General features: G+C 52.1%; 1 protein-coding gene across 1 annotated transcript; it reads left to right on the top strand.

The window, feature by feature from the left end:
• Positions 1 to 540: 540 nt before the first annotated feature.
• Positions 541 to 18,337, top strand: CHRNB4 (cholinergic receptor nicotinic beta 4 subunit). Its single transcript, XM_087428764.1, has 6 exons — positions 541 to 676; positions 5,112 to 5,260; positions 11,872 to 11,916; positions 12,018 to 12,127; positions 12,892 to 13,882; positions 17,391 to 18,337. Exons 1-6 carry the CDS (start codon positions 622 to 624, stop codon positions 17,529 to 17,531), a joined length of 1,491 nt encoding a protein of 496 aa, XP_087284890.1. The 5' UTR covers positions 541 to 621; the 3' UTR covers positions 17,532 to 18,337.
• Positions 18,338 to 18,915: the final 578 nt, after the last annotated feature.

The raw sequence follows: 18,915 nt of genomic DNA on the forward strand, positions 1-18,915 counted from the left end.
ATTTCATCTTCCCAAAATTCACACTTTTCCTAAGCGTCCTCCCCCCAGTGTCTGCAGATAGCTGCGCCCCACTCCAGCTCGCTTACTCCCTACTCTGCAATGTTCCTGTCTTTCCGCAAACCCCATGGGTACGGACTTGAGATCATTTCCCGAAAGATCTCCCGAGTCCTGAATTCAGACAGCAGGCAAGGCCCAGGGACCTCCCCGCCGGAGTACAACCACTTTCCCGAACAGTGGAGGGACCCAGCGCAAGCGTCTGCCTCAGTCTCCCCAGCTGTACAAAGGGTGCGCACGCTGTCCTGTCGTCTCCCCGTCGAGGAAGGTTGGGAGCCCCCAGTAGGTTGGGAAGTACCAAGATCAGCCACCGGGCGAAGACCCTCGGTAGAGCCAGCCCCGCCCCTAGCGAGCCGGCCCCGCCCCATCCCCGAGTCGGCGGAGCTCACAGGAGCTGCCCGGGCGGGGCTCGGCAGGGCTCTCCGCGGGGTCCTAGCGCCCGCCGCCACCACGCCTTCAGACCTCCGAGGCCGGCACCAGCGCTCACTCGCCTGCTCACAGCTCTCCGGTGCCCCGGTGGTCCGACAGCTGAGCTCGCCGCGGCTGCCGCCCTAGCCCCCGGCCGCTATGAGGAGCGCGCACCCTCTGGTCCTTTTCTCCCTGGTTGCCCTTTGCGGGCGCGGTGAGTTGTTTTCGGGGAAGGAGGGAGGGGCGCCTGGGTCGAGCAGAGCCCGGCTGCACTTGCCACAGGTGGGAAGGGAGGGACGGTGCCCTGCGCCCGGGGGAGTGGCCCAAGGTTGTCCCGGCCGGATGGGGGCGTGGGCGGGGCTGAGCCCACTCGCCGAGGCAGCGGGGGCCGGCCAAGGTGAGTGGGTCTGCGAGGTTTGGGGTGGGGACCTTCTTTCTGCGCGGCTGCTAGGGCCACGCTCTGGAGCGAGTGCCTTTGGGCTGGGCAGCGGGGCTGGGTGGCACCGGCTCTGCAGGTAGCTCCGCTCAGCCCTGGCGCTAGGGGAGGCTGCGGGGCGCCGACGGTCCCGACAGGTTCCTGCCTGCGAGGTGTAGACACCAGGGAGCAGACCCGCTGCTCAGCCTTGGAGAGAGGGCTCCACACCACTAACTGTAGAGAGAGGGAAACTTAGCCTGGGGCTGGGCTACCCAAATCGCCAGCCCTGGAATGTTTTGCAGTTTGGGGGCGGATCTCCTGGGAAACACACTTTTATGGCACCACTGCCTCTGGTCATCCACTCCTAGGGGTTGGCCAGCTTGGAGAGCCAGCTTGGCTGAGGGTTGGTCTGGTGAAGTGGAGCCTCCCACCCAGGAACCTGCAGACTCTGACACCTGGAAGGGAAATCCAATCAGCCTTTCCCAGACAGAGTCCAGATGTGAGGATTGCCTTCTCTGGGCCTCAGATTCCCCACTTGAGTTCCAAGGACTCTAGCTTCTACCCTCTGGCCCAAGCTTGTCCTCTGAGCCCTAGTCAGCCTAGAGGACCAGGACTACATCTTCTGTGGACAGAGACACCACAGGGGGTGCTGGAAGTAGGAGTGGGGGGACATACAAGGTTCCTATAGGGAAGTGGAGCTCTCACCAAAGATGGGGTCTGCACTCAATGTGTGTGTCCTGGTTCTGTCACCACTTGCTGGGTGACCCCGTGCAATTCCCCCCCCCCCAGGGGCCTCAGTTTCCCCATCTGTTCTATGGGGATGATATGCCCTACATATATACTTGGGACTCAGATGTGTGAGTCAGTTGCAACGTTTCTTAAGCATGGTCCTGGGGCCACCTGCGACAGAACCACCCAGTTCAGATTCCTGGGCCCCATCCTAGGCTCACGGGATCAGAATCTCTGGAAATGGAGCCTGAGAATCTGCATTTGTACAAGCATCCAGGTGATTCTTATACATAATTGGAGAAGCTACTGATAATATATTGTGAGCTCTTTGTAAAAGGTAAAAACCTCGACTTTTTTTTTTAATCCACAGCAGCCTTTTAATAAATACAAATCTCTTGTTCCCTTCCTCCATTAAGGACACACACCCCCAACTGAAAGTCACTCTGCCTTTCAGATGCCCACTTGCCAAGAAGATTTCATCAACCTTTACTGTCTGTAGTTTGTATTCCAAAACAATACGTATTATCTTTCCATTTTTCCAATATAGATTTTGAGATCAGCTATGCTTTTTCAAACTGTACACACACTCACACAGTTTAGAATTCCAGCCGTGGCTTCCTCTCAGACTACAATCCTTTTCTGCTGGGGAGCAGTTTTTCCAGAGAAGGCCTACGAAGGCAAGGCCCTGGACAGAGGCAGGTCCGGCCCACTCCTCATCAGAATCATTGAGTCATGACTGACCCCTAGTGGTGGCCTCTCTGTTAACTGTGTCAGCCCCAGGTCTGGGATGTGACCCCCAACCGTGTCCCAGAAGCTTCCACTCATTCTGGACCACCCCTTTCATGTGGGAGTGAGAGGCCTGTCTCTTGTCTTCTGAACCTGGCAGGCCTCACAGGCATAAAGCAGCAGACTGGAAAGCCTAAACATGTGTTGTTCTAGGCTTTTTTCCCTCCTTTTTCGGGGGGCGGGAGTGCATTCCAGCGCCAGCAGCTCTGGTGGTCATTCCCACTCCAGCCCACACACTCACACATACAAGTACAAACGCAGGCGCAGGCATGAGCACACCCTTGACTCTGGACACCAGTATGGCCTCTGCAGGGCCTGCCTCCTTAAGGGAAGTTAACAAGGGCAGGAAAGAAGGCATGGGCTGGGGGGAGGGCCTCTATCTGAAAGAAGCTCCCAGACCTGGCTCTGCCACTGACTTGCTAGGGCTCCTTGAGTAAGTTCCTTCCCTGAGAGGGTTGGACTAAGGTTTTCAGAACCTCTAACTCTGGAGCCCATAGCTGGTCCTCAAGATGGGCTAGGGTCCCTTGGGGCCAGCTGAATGCCAGAGAGACAGGACAGGCCCAAAGGAGAGCAATGTGAGTGTCCAGGTGGGCTCAGAGCCAGAACACAAGCCCACACAACCTGCAGAGCAGCCCTGGCCTCTCAGGAACCCAGCTGGACCAGCCTCCTGGGCTGCAGAGATGTGGGATCCCGCCTCCCCCAGCACTGCAGGGCTGGGGGCCAGGAGCTGCAGATTCTGACCCCAGAGCTGCCCCAGACATGCCAGATGGGCTTGGGCAAGTCACACCCCTCTTTATGAAATGACGAGTCAGCCCAAATATCTATACTAAAGAGGGGCTGTGGGAGGGACCCAGCTACAGCCTGGGGCTACAGACTGGCTTCCAGGGTACTCCAGCAGCTGGCCTCTGGGAGGAGGTCCAGGGGATGAGATGCAGGGCTCAGAATGTAGGCCAAGCATCCAGAGGACCCACTCTGGACAGCCCGGGGCAGTCTGGGGGAGGGACAGCAGGCAGCAGGTGCCCTGGGAGCATCTTTCACAAGGCACTAAATATTGCATCTGCTCCAGATAGGCAGCGAGTTGGAAAGTGCATGGAGCAGGCAGGGTTGTGACTGCTCCTCGTGGCCTTGTGTCCAGCCCAGCACCCACCCAGGAATTTACCTCAGACTTGCTTACTTGGGGCAATTCCTGCTCCGGGCCCTCTGGCCCACCCAGAGGGGAGGGTTTAGTAAGACACGGTGAACTGGCCCTTCAGGGGAGGATGTAATCCGAGTCCTGGGCCTGGTGAGCCTTCAGCCCCACCCCCAGCTCCTCAGCCTCCCTATTCCCTTATTCTTCTCTCACACCATTTCCTCTGCATACCCTCAGCCCTTTCCCTGCTGCTGGGCTCCAAGGATACTGGGTCAGGTATCCTTGACCTTCCTCTGAGTCTCCCTCTTCCCGAGGTGCCTCCCCACACCCACACCTGACACATTCTCCCTGAAGACACCAGAGTAAACAAGCTCGAGTCCCTGAACCTCACCTTCACTCCCAGACATGTGAAGGAGATGGGGCAAAGACCCAAGTACCACTTGGCAAGAGATGTGGGGTGTGAAGAGGGGCAGATCTGGGGCTGTGGGAGCTCAGGGGACTCACGGCGAGGTCAGGATCCCTGCAGGATGCTGCGTTGCTGGGTCTTGAATATGACTCTGAGCCCAGACCTCTCCTTTAAGCTCCAGACCAGGAGCCAATTGCCGGCTGGACTCCACCATTTGGCGTCTCAAAGGCACCTTGCACTCTGTAGGTCCAAGCCTGAACCCAGGGAATCCCCCCTAGCCCATCCTGTTCTCTTAGTGAAAGCACCACCATTCCCCCAGCTCTGCACACAAAACCCACGTTTGAGTGACCTCTCCCCCACTACACTGGAAGCTCTCCGAGGCCGGAGCCATTTCTGGTTTCTTGCACAAGACAGACACACAGATGTTTGATGGCCAGTGGCCTGGGGGCAGTCGTGACAGGAGAAAGAGTGTGCTCAAAGACTTACGAGTGAGACAGTGAAGGCTACGTGAGGAAAGGAAAACAGCAGGGTATGGGCAGAACGTGAGTGTCTGGGCATAGAGGTGGAGAGGCGAGGAAAGATCGGGTCAAGGAAGATAAGCTGGTGCGGGGGCAAAGGGATCTGGATCTGGGTTTGAACTCTGCCTACAGCTCTGAGAGGCTGCGGGCAGGGAAGGGCTCTGGTGCAGTTTGCTGTAGGAAGACCACTCTGGAACTGCATGGTACATGATGGCAGGGGCAGAGTTGGGGTGGGGAGACCAGCAAGGAGGCTACTGGATGAGCCCAGGGCAGGGTGGTGAGCCAGAACCAGGGCTGGAGGGGTGGAGGTGGGGGGATAGACTGAGATACTTGGAAAATAGAATAGACAGAGCTGGGTAGCCACTTGGCTGAACCAAGAGAGGGGTCAGGAATAGACTCCCATGTTCTGGACTAGGTGTCTAGAGCATGGGGTGCCATTCATTGCTAGAGGGGACAGGAGGATGAAGATGTAGGGCGTGGGAGGAGAGAGCTGAGCTCTGTCCTGGATATATTTAATTTGAAGTCCCCAAGGAGTGGCAGGCCTGCCAGCACCTTAGCTGCTTGAGCTGGCCCTGAGGCCACCTGCGCTCCCTGGCCCTCGCAGCTCTCCCCTTCATGGTGATCAGCTGCAGAGGGCCCAGCAGATCTGACTATGTGTTTTCCCAGGGGTCTGCCTTGTGGCCAATGCTGAGGAGAAGCTCATGGATGACCTTCTGAACAAAACCCGCTACAACAACCTGATCCGCCCAGCCACCAGCTCCTCCCAGCTCATCTCTATCCAGCTGCAGCTCTCCCTAGCCCAGCTCATCAGCGTGGTAGGTGCAGGGTCAGCTGTGCTTCAGAGCTCAGGAGCAGAGGCATGGTGGGTCTTCGGGGCCCCGGCCAGGTCTTGGGAAAAGGAGTGGCCATTCATTGTGCAGGGCTGGGAGTGACTTGGGTTTTACTTCTGGCATTGCCCAGATTTCTGGACAAGGTCCCAGATTATTTATCTGATCTTTTTCCATATCCAGACATTAAGGAATTTGCCTAAACTCTGAGGGCCCTGACCCTGCCTGTACGTTATGATTCTTTCATTCCAAAAATGCTGTCTGTGCCTTTGTACATACCCTTCTCTTTGCTTGGGATGTCCTGCCCACTTTGTGCACACTAGTTCCACAGTTTGGAGCGACCTGCAAATCCGTGATCTCAATAGCGATTAAAATGCTTTGGCTTCAAGTAACAGGACATCTAACTACGAGTGGCTAAAACAATAAGGACATCTGTTATATCACATAGCAAGGGAGCAGGCCAGTAGCTTCAGTGTTGGTCAGTGCAATAATTCGGGATTCTAGGTTGTTGTCAGTGATGTCAGGACTCTGCGATTCTCTTGTTTTCCCCCCATGATCATAAGGTGGCGGCCACAGCTCCAAACATAAAATCCTCACATGACAATGTCTGTGGCAGGAAATGGCAAGTCCTTTCTTGAGTCCCTTTTCGAGCATGAGGAAAACTTTCCAGAGACCTGCCCTCTAGGCAACTCCTATACTCGGTGGCCAGGGCTACAGCTCATACCTAAGCCTTAACTAACACTGGTTGGAGGAATGGAATTACCATGATTGGCTTAGACTTATCAATACATGGCAAAAGGCTAGAGAAGGGCCCATGAAGTTCATGAGTATCCAGTATCTAACCAAGTCATGGTTTTGTTAACAAAGAAGTGAGAGGGAATGACCATTGGGTAGGCAGCCAGTGAGCCTGCCATAGACAGGTGGGCCTCCAACATGGCCATAAGCTTCTCCTCCTTGTCCTCACAGCCCTACCCTATTATCTCCACCAGTCTGCTCAAGAGATGACCTCACATACCCCCTACTTGTTGGGGGAGATAGGAACTAGGTTAGGGGAACTGATGGGTTCAGAGGCCCAGGTGTAGGGGCAGAACTAGAGGCAGCTGCTACACCAGTCTAACCAAGTGGGTGAGCGTCGGGACCACCGAGGGCAGCAGCTGCAGGTATGGAAAGGAGGAATGGATTACAGAGCTCATAAGTAGGGTTGTTAGGTCTTGATGTGTGGATGTGGGGCAGGGGTAGGGGGTGCTGAGGAAGCCTGAGCTGCCAGAGTTCCCCTTCTCCCCTCTGCTGTCTCTGAGTTGGAGGTGTCTGAGGGAACCATGGCCCATTGTTAACCTTCCTGTGTGGCCCTTCCCACGTTACCCCACCCACAGGGCTGGAACCCTGCCCCTGGAAGCAGCTCTGAGGGGAGCGTGCCCATGAGGAGTGTGTAGGGTGCTGTGTCCAGCTATGGGGAAAGAGAGAATCAAGGTGGCCGAACATCCTCTGGTCAGGTGGCTGCCTTCTTACCCACTGCCTCTCTCCCTACCACAGTTGGCTGCCACAAACCCAGCCCCTCCGACCTATGGCCCTCAAGAAGGCTTTGGCCAAATTAATGGCTGGCTCCCTCCCCTGGGAGGAAGCACAGCCCAAGAATGGGGGAAGGATGAAGAGCTTTGTGCTCCCTGTCCCTCTCCCCTCTGCAAGCCAACTGGAAAGAATAAGGGCTTCTGGCCAGGCCTTAGCCAGACTGGTTTCTGAGTGTTATTGTCCAGCCAAAGGCTTTTTGCTTAATGGGGTGAGCCCAGCTGCTACCCTGCAGCTGCCGCCCTGGTGAACGTGCAGGTGGCTCTGGCCATGCTTCCAGGCTCAGGCTGCCCCTGCCAGATCTGCTGTGTGGGTCTTGTGAGGTAATAGAAGTTACCAGAAGGAGGAGGGGCACACCCTCCTGCCCCCACCCCTGTGACTACCACTGTGTGCTGTTATAATCCTGAAAGCTGTGCACAGAACAACTATTAGGTTTTCAGGGTCTTTTTTGTTTCTATACGTGGGAGGATAGTGGGTTATGGACATGACCAGTTTAAAGATGGAAGTTTCTAGGGAGCAGGCAAGGAGTTTGTGCTGGATAAAGCAAACAGGCCTTCAGAGGCCGGCCCGGTGGCGCAAGTGGTTAAGTGTGCGTGCTCCGCTGCGGTGGTCCGGGGTTCACCGGTTTGGATCCCGGGCGCGCACAGACGCACTGCTTGTCAATTCATGCTGTGGCGGCGTCCCATATAAAGTGGAGGAAGATGGGCATGGATGTCAGCCCAGGGCCAGTCTTCCTTAGCAAAAAAAGAGGAGGATTGGCAGATGTTAGCTCAGGGCCGATCTTCCTCGCACATACACAAAAAAAGCAAACAGGCCTTCAGAAGTGGCTCTTTGGGAAGGCCAGGGTCTTGAACCAATGTCCTCAGGCATGTTCAGCAGCTGCTGGGGGAAGTGAGGGGAGTGAGGGACAGGACTAAGGCACAGGGAACTTTCTGGGTGATAGAAATGTCCTGTAGCTGGAAAGGAGGTGGGTTACATGGTAAAGCATTTGTTAAAACTGACCAAACTGTATGCTTAAGATCTATGCATTTTACTGTATATAAATTATACCTCAACTCAAAACATTTTTTTAAAGACAGATGAATGTTTTCAACTTTCAGTAATGGCAGAGTAGCTTGTTGCAGATTAACTTTTCCATAAGAACAATTAGAAAAGCTGGTCACAGATGCCCTCCTTCTCCAAAAAAGAAAAAATCTGTTTGATAGTCTTGGAGAGCTCAGCCAGGACTTGAGGGACCAGGTTCCAGGAGGTGACCTCGACAGTCTGTGGTGCTTTCCCCCACATTTGATGATTGGTAAACAGTAGAGGGCCAAGGAGCTAAGGAGCTGAGCACAAAGTGGTGGCTAAGAGGTTGGGAAGCCAGACTGAACGCTCGGCACTCACATATTGGAGGGTTGGGTAACACATATGGAGTTTGAGCCCCACTAGGGAGACGGGGCCTTGGTGGAGACCTTGGAAGGACCACCCCTAAGAGTAAAAATGAATCAAAAATAGACCAGCCCTCACATGAAGTAAAACCTGCTTTGAACCAGCTCAGTCATAGACTACATCAGGGTGATCTATTCCTACTCTGTCTGCCATAAAGCCCAAGTCAGTACTCCATGGAGGCAGGTAAAGTCAGATAAAAGTTTGCTAGGCCTGCAATAAAACAAGACAAAATAAGAAAAGACAAAGAGAAAAAAGAAGACAGTGGAAACAGACACAGATGATTCAGATATTGGGGTCATCAGACATAGACTTTACAATAACTGCCAATAAGATGGTAAGTTTTATGTTGTGTGTATTTTACCACCATTAAAAATAAACAAATAAATTTCTTAAAAGGAAAATAATAACCATTAATATGTTCAAGAAAATTATAATGATGGAGAATTACAAATTCATTGGTGGTTTAACAACAGACTGGTCATAGCAGAAGAGAAGGTTAATGAACTGGAAGAAAGGTCAATAGAAAATATCTAGACAGGGGCCGGCCCCATGGCATAGCAGTTAAGTGCACGCGCTCCGCTGCTGGTGGCCCGGGTTCAGATCCTGGACACACACCCGGGTGTGCACCGACGCACCGCTTGTCAGGCCATGCTGTGGTGGTGTCCCACATAAAGTGGAGGAAGATTGGCACAGATGTTAGCTCAGGGCCAGTCTTCCTCAGCAAAAAAAAAAAAAGAAGAAAGAAAAAAAAGAGGAGGATTGGCATGGATGTTAGCTCAGGGCTGATCTTCCTCAAAAAAAAAAAAAAAGGAAATATCTAGACAAATGATAGGGAGAAAAAAGGATGGAAAATACAGAAAAGAAGATAATGTGGTGCATGATAAAAAGGTCAGATCTAAAATATATATTTGGAGTTGCATAAGGAGTGGAAATGAAGAATAAGACAGAAGCAATATTGGAAGTGATACTGGCTGAGAATTTCCAAAACTGACTAAAGACATGAAGCTACAGATTCAAGAGGCTCCATGAAGCCCATGAGGGATAAATGCAAAGAAAATCATCCCAGGCACATCATACTCAAACTCCTGACAACCAAAGACAAAGACAATCTTAAAAGCAGTCATGGCGGGGGGGGGGGGGCTGGGGGAGGGAGGGTGGCACAGGAGGACGGAGACAGGAGCAACAATAAAGCTAACTGCTGAAAATGGAAGCCAGAAAATCAAATGACATTTTAAAAGGCTCTAAGAAAAAAACTGCAAAACTAGAAGCAGACACCCAGTGAAAATATACTTTAAAAAGGAAGGTTAAATAAAGATGTTTTCACACCAAAAAATAGAGAATTTAACACAAGAAGACCCAATACTAAAGGAAATATTAAAGGATGTTCTTTAACCATAATGAACATCATCCCAGATGGAAACACAGAAATGTAGGAAAGAATGAAGCACAACAGAAAGGGTAAATATATTGGTGAATCTGCATTGGTATTGGCAGTATAAAACAATAAAAATATCTTGCAAGGTTTTAATTATATGTAGAATTAAATACATGACAACAATAGTCCAAAAGTCAGGAGGGGGGTAGATGAAGTTGAAATGTTCTAAAGTTCTTGCCTTGTTCTGGAAGTGGTAAAAGTACTAATTTATGTTAGATTCTAAAAAGTCAAGTACATGCATATTGTAGTCTCCATATCTACCCTCCCGTCTCCAGGGTAACTACTAAAAGAAGAGTCACATTAATATGGGGAGAAATGGAATAATAAAGTGATTAATCCAAAACACGGCAAGAAAAGGGAATAAACAGAAAACAGATGGTAGGTTTAAACCCAAATATATCAGTAGCTACATTGAATGTAAATGGCCTAAATACTCTAATTAAAACAAGACAACTGGCATGCATCCTTCTCTCTCCTCTTCCCACCTACCACTCAACAGCCTGGAATGTGGACGTAATGGCTGGAGCTTCAGCAGTCGTCTTGGACTAGACAGATGAGGGCCACACTGCAGGTGTGGTAGACAACAAAGCTGGAAGGAAGCTGGGTCCCTAGGGACTCTTTGGAGCAGAAGCACTATACATGTCCAAACCATTGCAGGAGACAGAAATAAACTTAGACTTCATTTAAGCCAGTGTTGCTTTGGCTCTCTGTTACTGGCAGCTGAACCTTATCCTACTGATACGCTTACCTAGTTGAGGGTTCAGGAAAGTTTCCTTGAGGAAGTGATGCCCAAGCTGAAATCAGGATGCTGGAATTTATCTTGGTGGAGAGGAGGGAGGCAAAAATGGTACAGACTGAGAGCACAAGACACATTCAGAGAACTGAAGAAGGCCAGTGGGCTGGGACACAGAAGAAAGGGAGATGGGGAGGTGAGATAAGGCTGGGAGAGTTGGCGAGAACTTGAGGACCCAGTGAAGGAGTTAGATTTTTATTCTATATGTGAAGGAAGCCACAGAAGTGACCTAAGCAGGGATAAGATTGAGGGGGAAGTGGCAGGAACTTTGGAAAGTTTATTCTGGCTGCATAGGAGGGACAGGTGTGTGTGTTTGGGGGTGTGTGCTGCAGAATGGACACAGATCAGTGAGAAGGTCCTATAGTGGTCCAGGCGAGAGACGGATTACGGGGGCCTGGGATATTGTGGTAGGATTCTTGTATTCTTCAGAAAATGTTTACCTGACATTACCAGAAATGTGTACCTGACATGTCCCAGATACCCTCCTAGATACTGTCTGCCGTCAAGGAACTTAGATTCTAGTAGGAGGTGGCAGAAAATACACAAATAAATAGACGGTATCTGGTGGTGATAAGAGCTATGAAGAAAAATAAAGCAGGTGAGAAGCAGAGAGAGGGAGGGGGTGCTATTTATCCAGGCAGGGCAGAGAAGACCTGAAGAAAGTAAGGAAGTCAGCTGTGTGGATTTCCAGGAAGAGGGAACAGCATGTGCAAAGGCAGGAGCAAAGAGATAAGAGTAGCTGAAGTAGAATGAGCAAATGGGAGAGTGTTGAGATGGGAGGTTCTAGAGCTAATGGGGTGGGGGTTGGGAGGGGGGCAGGACTTTGGCTTTTACTTTGCATGAGATGGGGAGGGAGTGAAAGGTTTCAGCAGAATGACATAGTCTGAGGAGCTGAGATTTTAAAAGGATCCCCCTGGCTGCTCTGCAGAGAATAGACTAAGGGCAGGCCAGGGCAGAGCAGGAAGACAAGTTAGGAGGCTACTGCAATGGTCCAGGCGACAGAAGATGGTGGCAGTGGAGATGGAGAGAAGCAGACAAATTTGAGATGCATGTAGAAGATACAATCTACAGGACTTACTGATGGATCAGGGAGCGAGGTGTCAGAGACAACTCCCAGGTTTCTGGCTGTGGAATTGTATGGCTGGGGGTGCCAGTCACTGAGAAGGCAACGCCAATGAAGGACCAGGTGTGGGTGAAGATCATGTGCTTTGTCTCAGATGTGCTGGGTATGAAATACTTTTGAGCCATCCAGGAGATGTTGGGTTGGCAGTTAGTCACATGGTTCCTGGAGCTTAGAGCCTCTTGCGTGATAAAGTGGGGCCTATGCGTGAGGGCTCCTCCTACTCGATGAACTGATAGCCCCGTTTCCCTCCCCAGAATGAGCGAGAACAGATCATGACCACTAACGTATGGCTGAAACAGGTAAGTGCCCTGCAGGGTCCCCAGCCCTGGAGGCGTTTCCTCCGGGCTGCCCCTTGGTGGCAACAGACCTACAAGTGATGAGGCCTTGCCTGTCTGCTCAGGAATGGACTGACTATCGCCTGGCCTGGAACAGCTCCCGCTATGAAGGCGTGAACATCCTAAGGATCCCCGCAAAGCGGGTCTGGCTGCCTGACATCGTGCTTTACAACAAGTGAGTGGCAGATTTGGCCAAGGTGGTGAGGGCCAGGCCAGGCAGTGAGCCCAGCCCCTGGGGGGTCCTCCAGGCTTGAGTCCAGCCATGGGCGCCATCTGTGCCTCACCCAGACTTCCATGCCATGAGGCTGGAAGAGGGGAGCCAGCGGCCTCAGTTACAGATAGGGAATCAGAGGCCCAGAGAGGGGGAGGGGCTTGTTGCCTCACTCAGGCACAGCTGGGACCAAGGCCAGCATCCTGCTGCCTAGTCCATATTCTCTTTTTCACCCTCAGTTGCTTTGTCCGGGTTGGGTGTTGGTAGCACTGACTCATGCATAAATATCTTAGGCAGGTAGAGGGAGCTAAAGAGACTCTTCCTGGGTCGTAGTTACACTGGCAGAAGCACAAAATGATCATGAGTATGTTGTCTACAGATAACAGACCTCAGTTCAAATCTCAGCTGTACTGCTTACTAGTTTTCTGACCTTGAAGAAGTCACTTAACTTCTCTGAGCCTTGGTTTTCCCATCTGTAAAATGAGGATAATAATAAAACCTGTGAGGCTTAAATGAGCTAATCCACGTGAAGCCTTCAGGCTGCTTCATGGCAGGGCTCTCTCCGCAGTTGCCAAGTAAAGCAGGCCTTTTCAGTGAGGGCACAGGGGGTTGGAAGGGTGACAAGTGAGAAGCGGTCCTGAAGGGCTTTTTGGCGAGTTCTGAGAACAGGCTAGGCCTTGTCTATGGATTTCATGATGTTCTCCTCCATGCCCTGCCCCCGACCCCAGCGCGGACGGGACCTACGAGGTGTCTCTCTACACCAATGTGGTGGTGCGCTCCAATGGCAGCATCCTGTGGCTGCCCCCTGCCATCTACAAGAGCGCCTGCAAGATTGAGGTGAAGCACTTCCCCTTCGACCAGCAGAACTGCACCCTCAAGTTTCGCTCCTGGACCTATGACCACACGGAGATCGACATGGTCCTCAAGTTGCCCATGGCCACCATGGATGACTTTACCCCCAGTGGTGAATGGGACATAGTGGCCCTCCCAGGACGAAGGACCGTGAACCCGCAGGACCCCAGCTATGTGGACGTGACTTACGACTTCATCATCAAGCGCAAGCCGCTCTTCTACACCATCAACCTCATCATCCCCTGTGTGCTCATCACCTCGCTGGCCATCCTCGTCTTCTACCTGCCGTCCGACTGTGGCGAGAAGATGACGCTGTGCATCTCTGTGCTGCTGGCGCTCACCGTCTTCTTGCTGCTCATCTCCAAGATCGTGCCGCCAACCTCCCTTGACGTGCCGCTTATTGGCAAATACCTCATGTTCACCATGGTGCTGGTCACCTTCTCCATCGTCACCAGCGTCTGTGTGCTCAACGTGCACCACCGCTCACCAAGCACCCACACCATGGCGCCCTGGGTCAAGCACTGCTTCCTCCACAAGCTGCCCACCTTCCTCTTCATGAAGCGCCCTGACAGCAGCCCCTCCAGGGCCCCCCAGCCCAGCCAGTCTTGCCTGACCAAGTCTGAGGCTGCTGCTGCCACCGCCATGGCCACGGGCCCTGCCAGCTCCTCCAACCTCTACAGGAACTCCATGTACTTTGTGAATCCTGCCTCCGCAGCTCCCAAGTCTCCAGCCGGCTCCAACCCGGCAGGTATCCCCAGGGATTTCCGGCTGAGGTCTTCCGGGAGGTTCCAGCAGGATGTGCAGGAGGCTCTAGAGGGCGTCAGCTTCATCGCCCAGCACATGAAGAGTGAGGATCAAGACCAGAGTGTAAGTTGCTAGCTCAGCCCCTGTCAGCTGGCCAATGGAAGAGGCTCAGATAATATTGCCAGTTTCCCATTTCCCATGGTTAATTCATATGAGACAAGGGCTCTCAAATTCCTTGTTTGAATAAGGAATCCAAAACTGAAATGAGTTTTATTATAGCTTCCTGCATCGGGGGAGAGGAAGGAAGGACCAGGGATCCTTTTTCATTTGTTTTGGGTTCTCAAAAGCAGACCCTGAGATGAAGACCTGGGCAAAGGTAGTTTATTTGAGAAGTGATGCCAGGAAGCACAATGAGGAAGGAGGGAGAGTGAGACAGCTAAAGGAGGAGAGCCAATCTGGGTATTCATGAGCAGCATACTGCTGTGGGCGCTGGGGACCCTCTGAGGACGCCTGAGAACAAGTCTCAGAATCATCCCCCGGGAGGGAGGTGGGAGTATTTACCCATCAGCTCCCATCCCCTGCGAGTGGAGGGTAGCCCTGGGACAGTAACTCCCCCCGCACGCCCTGGTTATGCCAGCAGCTGCGGAGCAAGCACCCTTGGTGCTGGAGAAAGGCCTGGGGCAGAGAAGAGAGGAGATGCAGGCGTCTGCAGTGGGAGGCTGTCAGTGGGCTGGAAAATGACTTCTGCAGCCTTTAGGGACACAGGTTGGCCAGGGCACTGAGGGCGTATGTTCCCATCCCCTTCAAGCTTGCCAAGAAGCCATATAAACACTTATAGCTTTTAGGAGTATAGAAACATCAAGTAAAATAGCATTGCTCCCAGGGTAATAAACTATCAGGTAGGGTGACTATAATTACAGATTTTGAAAAAGAGGTTAATTTAACTTTCACAGGACAAAGCAATGAGTGCTAGAGTTTAGGTGTCTCAAATGACTCCTTTGAACAAACAACACTTCAAAAGACCATTTTATAATGACTAAACACAGAACATGATGGTAACGGTTAGAAATTTTCACACACAGTTCCATACCGGGCAGGAGAACAAGTTCCACAGTCTTGTGAATATTTTTATTTTAACACCTTATCAGGGCCGGCCCCGTGGCTTGGTGGTTAAGTGAGCGCGCTCCACTGCTGGCGACCCGGGTTCGGATCCCGGGCTCGCACCGACGTGCTGCTTCTCCGGCCATGCTGAGGCCGCGTCCCACATACAGCAACTAGAAGGATGTGCAGCTATGACACACAACTATCTACTGGGGCTTTGGGGGGAAAAAATAAATAAATAAAATCTTTAAAAAAAAAAAAAAAACACCTTATCAGATCAGACTCTTTGAGCAGCTTCTTAAGACAAACATGCAGCTGCATGTGAAAAAGTGGGCATCTCCCTGTTCTTACCTTTCTGCCATTCCTTTTCACCAGCCCCATCCTCAAGGGAAAGCACTGGGATTCCATTAGTTAGCACAGAGAGAAAAGAGCAGCCTGGAAAAGCTCCAGAATGACACTGGGAAAAAGAAAGAAAGATTTGCTAACAAATGGAATATAGGACGCGAGCTCTTCTACACCCTTGCTCCTCAGAGTGTGGTCCTTGGACCAGCAGCACGGGCATCGTCTGAAAGATGGTTAGAAATGCAGCATCTCAGGCTGCCCCAGACCTGCTGACTCAGAATCTGCATCTTCCCCAGATCCCCAAGGGATGCCTAGGCACATTCCAGTTTGAGAAGCACAGCTCGACAAGACTATCAGATTTCGCTTTCTAAAAAAAATTTATTTGATTGTGCTTTCTTTCGTTTAAAACCATCCAGTAGCTCAGCATCACCTAATTCATTGGCTCCCAAATGTTAACAGGCAGCCTGGGGCCCTGCAGAGCAGCCAGGTGGGCAACTTTTCAAACTACAGCCTCGGGGCCACCCATTCTGACTGAGGCAGGATCTCTGTGGGAGGTGTCCAGGAGCCTGCGTCTTTAACCAGATCTCTAGTGGTTTGTGCTCACATGCAGCTTGAGAAGCACTGGTCTCCTGCACGCCTGGCTGAGCTCTCTCCTCTAAAGGTCTCACCCCTCTGTTGGCACTCACAGGTCTCCTGCTGTTTCTAACTCAATTAATTAAAAGCCTCTTATGGGAAGCAGCCAGGCAGGACCCACCATTCTTATAATCGCCAGTGTTCATTGAGCTCGACACATCAGGTGCTCTGCCAGGACCTGACATACACTACTGCTAACCCTCCCAGGAACCCTGTGAAGCGGTGTTTACTCAAACCCCCATTTTACAATGGGGAAAGCGAGGCTTAGTGACTTGCCTAGGGTCACACAGCCGGCTCAGAGCAGAGCCAAGCTCCATACCCTGATCTTTCTGACGTCCTTTAACTTTCTTGCCCTGCACTGAGCACATGGTGGACTTACTGTCTTTCTCATGTCCAGCTGGAAAAAAGAGGCTTTCTTCCCTTCCCGAGAATGTCAGCCCCTAAGCCAGCCCAGGCTGTGCTTCGTATCTGCAGCACTTGCACCCTCTCTGGTGATTAACTGGTCACCATAAATAGCACAAAAATATAAAGAGGGGGAAAAGCACATACACACACCAAAAAAAAACGTCGTTTGAAGTTAGGGCTGTCAAAAGAAACCCAAGAAAGCCGAGGAGAGCTCGGCATGGAGAGCTGTGCAGGGCCTGCTGCGTCGTGGGGACAGGTGGCAATTGTGTTTGGCTGGGGCAGTGGGGGCTGGTTGACACAGGCTTATCCTGGAGGGTAGATGCACGCCATTGACGGGGCTCTGACAAACTGGGTCATTGACGTCAGCTGGCCCGTTGCTGCCCAAATTTCCAACTCCAGAGCCTCTGCCGAGTTCTGATCTGGCCACTCTCCACCAGGGAAAGTGCACAGAGGGTTCCAGATGGGCCAGGTGTGAAAGCAGGCTTGCAGGGAGGCCAGGATACGGGGTCTCTCTCAGAGCATCACCCCCTGGCAAAGGAGATGGTACATCTGTGGTGGCTCCTCTGGAGGCCAGCCAGGTTTCTGCCAACCCCACACCCAGCTCCGAGAAGACCCAAGAGAGAGACCCAGATGATGCAGCAGCAGGAGGCTGGGTCTTAATTACAGGAACTAGCAGACACTGCTGTTAATGGTATTGAGCAAATTAAACAGCAAGACTTCCAGTTGTCCTGCAGGCCCCAGCGCCCCACCCCCACTCAGCTAGGTGCGCCCCAAATCTTCCTTTGGGCATAGCCAGCTCAGGCAGGAGGCTTGGAGTGAGAATAACAGAAGGGGCCTCGTGATCCTCAAGCCTCATCCCCTTTATTTATAATCAATCAGATTTGGTTTTCAAATCACAATGTGTGGTATTAATAACCATTCCTAACCTTTCTGTACAGCCTGTGTTCCCAGTGGCTCTGCGATCCCACGGGGGTCAGGTAGGGGTGGACTGAGGGGCACAGAGATGCCCAGCTGAGAGACCAGCCTCAGACTGAGAACTTGCCACTGTGGGGTCCCTGGCCAGAGAGTGAGGGCCCAACTCAGGGAAGGAGGGAAAGCAGGAAGGACCCAGCACTCAGCACCCATAACCAGCCCCTCTGTCTGCCTGCAGGTCGTTGAGGACTGGAAGTACGTGGCCATGGTGGTTGACCGGCTGTTCCTGTGGGTGTTCGTGGTTGTGTGTGTGCTCGGCACCGTGGGGCTCTTCCTACCTCCTCTCTTCCAGACGCAGACTCCCTCCGAGGGGCCCTAGGCTGCCCTAAGTGTCGGAGGGCCCCCAGGTGTATGGGGTGAGATGATGTGAGCGGCCGGGTGGGCAGTTTGCTGCTTCCTTCTGGGTCACGGCCGACAAGGCCCTAAATAAATATGAGACCATCGGCCATCAACCCCATCAAACAGCCATGGCTGTGGGAGGAGCGAGGATGGGGGGCCTGGACTGAGTTCTCTGAAGGCCTTGGAGGACCCCCAGGAAACTCCAGCAGGAGGGGGCTTCGGACAGTTGAATTCTGGCCGGTTTTCCTTCCCTGCCCCAGGCACCGGGGATAAGGATGAGCATAACAGCAGCACCTACTATGTGCCCGGCATCTTGCCCGCATCCCGGCCTACCTCTCACCCCATCGCTCTCCACTCCCCTTGTCCACGAGGCTCCCTGGCCTTCTTTCAGTCCTTCACACACTCAGAATCCTTTCCAGCTCAGAGCCTTGGCATTTGCTGTACCTTCTACCCAAACGTTCTTCCCCAGGGCCTCCCAAGATCTTCCTACGGCTGCATCATTCAGGCTCCAGGCCTTCCTTTGTTCCAATGTCACCTCCCTGAGAGGGCTTCCCCAATCACCCATTCTAAAGTGTCCTCACCCATGGCCACGTTACCCCGACACCTTCCTCAAGTGCTCCTCGGTGCCTGAAGTTCTTATTTGGTGGCATGTTTATGGTCTACATCTCACCCACTAGAGTGTGAGCTCCGAGAGAGCAGGGACATGGTCCTTCGTGTTCGCTGCAGTATCCCCAGGGCCTAGGACAGAGCTTGGCACACAGTAAGTGCTCAATAAATGTTTGCTGAATGAAATGAATGGCTCCTATTCCTCCTTCAAGTTGAGATGCCCCTCCTCTGAGCAGCCATCCCTGGCTCCCCACCTGAAGGGAATGGCCCTCTCCTCCATGCTCCACAGCCCTGGGCACGTTCTGCTTTGGATCACAGCTGACTTCAGCTGTGTCTCCCCCACAGATGCTCTGATTGGTCCCCCAACATAACTGTCTTTTCTCAGTGCCTGGCACATAGTAGGCACTCAAAACATTTGTGGTATGGAAGAGGACTTTTTTTAAGATTCTATTTTTTTAATTATTATACAATAAAACTGACTTTTTATGTGTAGTTCTATGAGTTTTAACACATGTATAGATTCGTGTAATCAGGATATAGGAGAGACACATCACCCAAAACAGCTCCCTCCCGCTACTCCTCTATGGTCATGCCAACCTCCACCCCTAGCCCCAGGCAACCACTATAGGTTTTCTCCATCACTATAGTTTAGTCTTTTCAAGAAGCCATTAAATGAATCATACAGTATGTAACCTTTAGAGAGTAGCTTCTTTCATTCAGCATAATGCCTTTGAGATTCATCTGAGTTGTTGAGGGTA

This window comes from Ceratotherium simum, chromosome 3 (assembly GCF_057802395.1).
Source record: "Ceratotherium simum simum isolate JZ-2026a chromosome 3, ASM5780239v1, whole genome shotgun sequence".
NCBI lineage: Eukaryota > Metazoa > Chordata > Mammalia > Perissodactyla > Rhinocerotidae > Ceratotherium > Ceratotherium simum.

Excerpts from the sequence above, each read along its gene's own strand:
- CHRNB4 (XM_087428764.1), top strand. The coding sequence starts at position 622 with ATGAGGAGCGCGCACCCTCTGGTCCTTTTCTCCCTGGTTGCCCTTTGC. Across the intron at positions 5,261-11,871 it reads TAGCCCAGCTCATCAGCGTG|AATGAGCGAGAACAGATCAT; the intron begins GTAGGTGCAGGG and ends TTCCCTCCCCAG. Across the intron at positions 13,883-17,390 it reads GTGAGGATCAAGACCAGAGT|GTCGTTGAGGACTGGAAGTA; the intron begins GTAAGTTGCTAG and ends GTCTGCCTGCAG.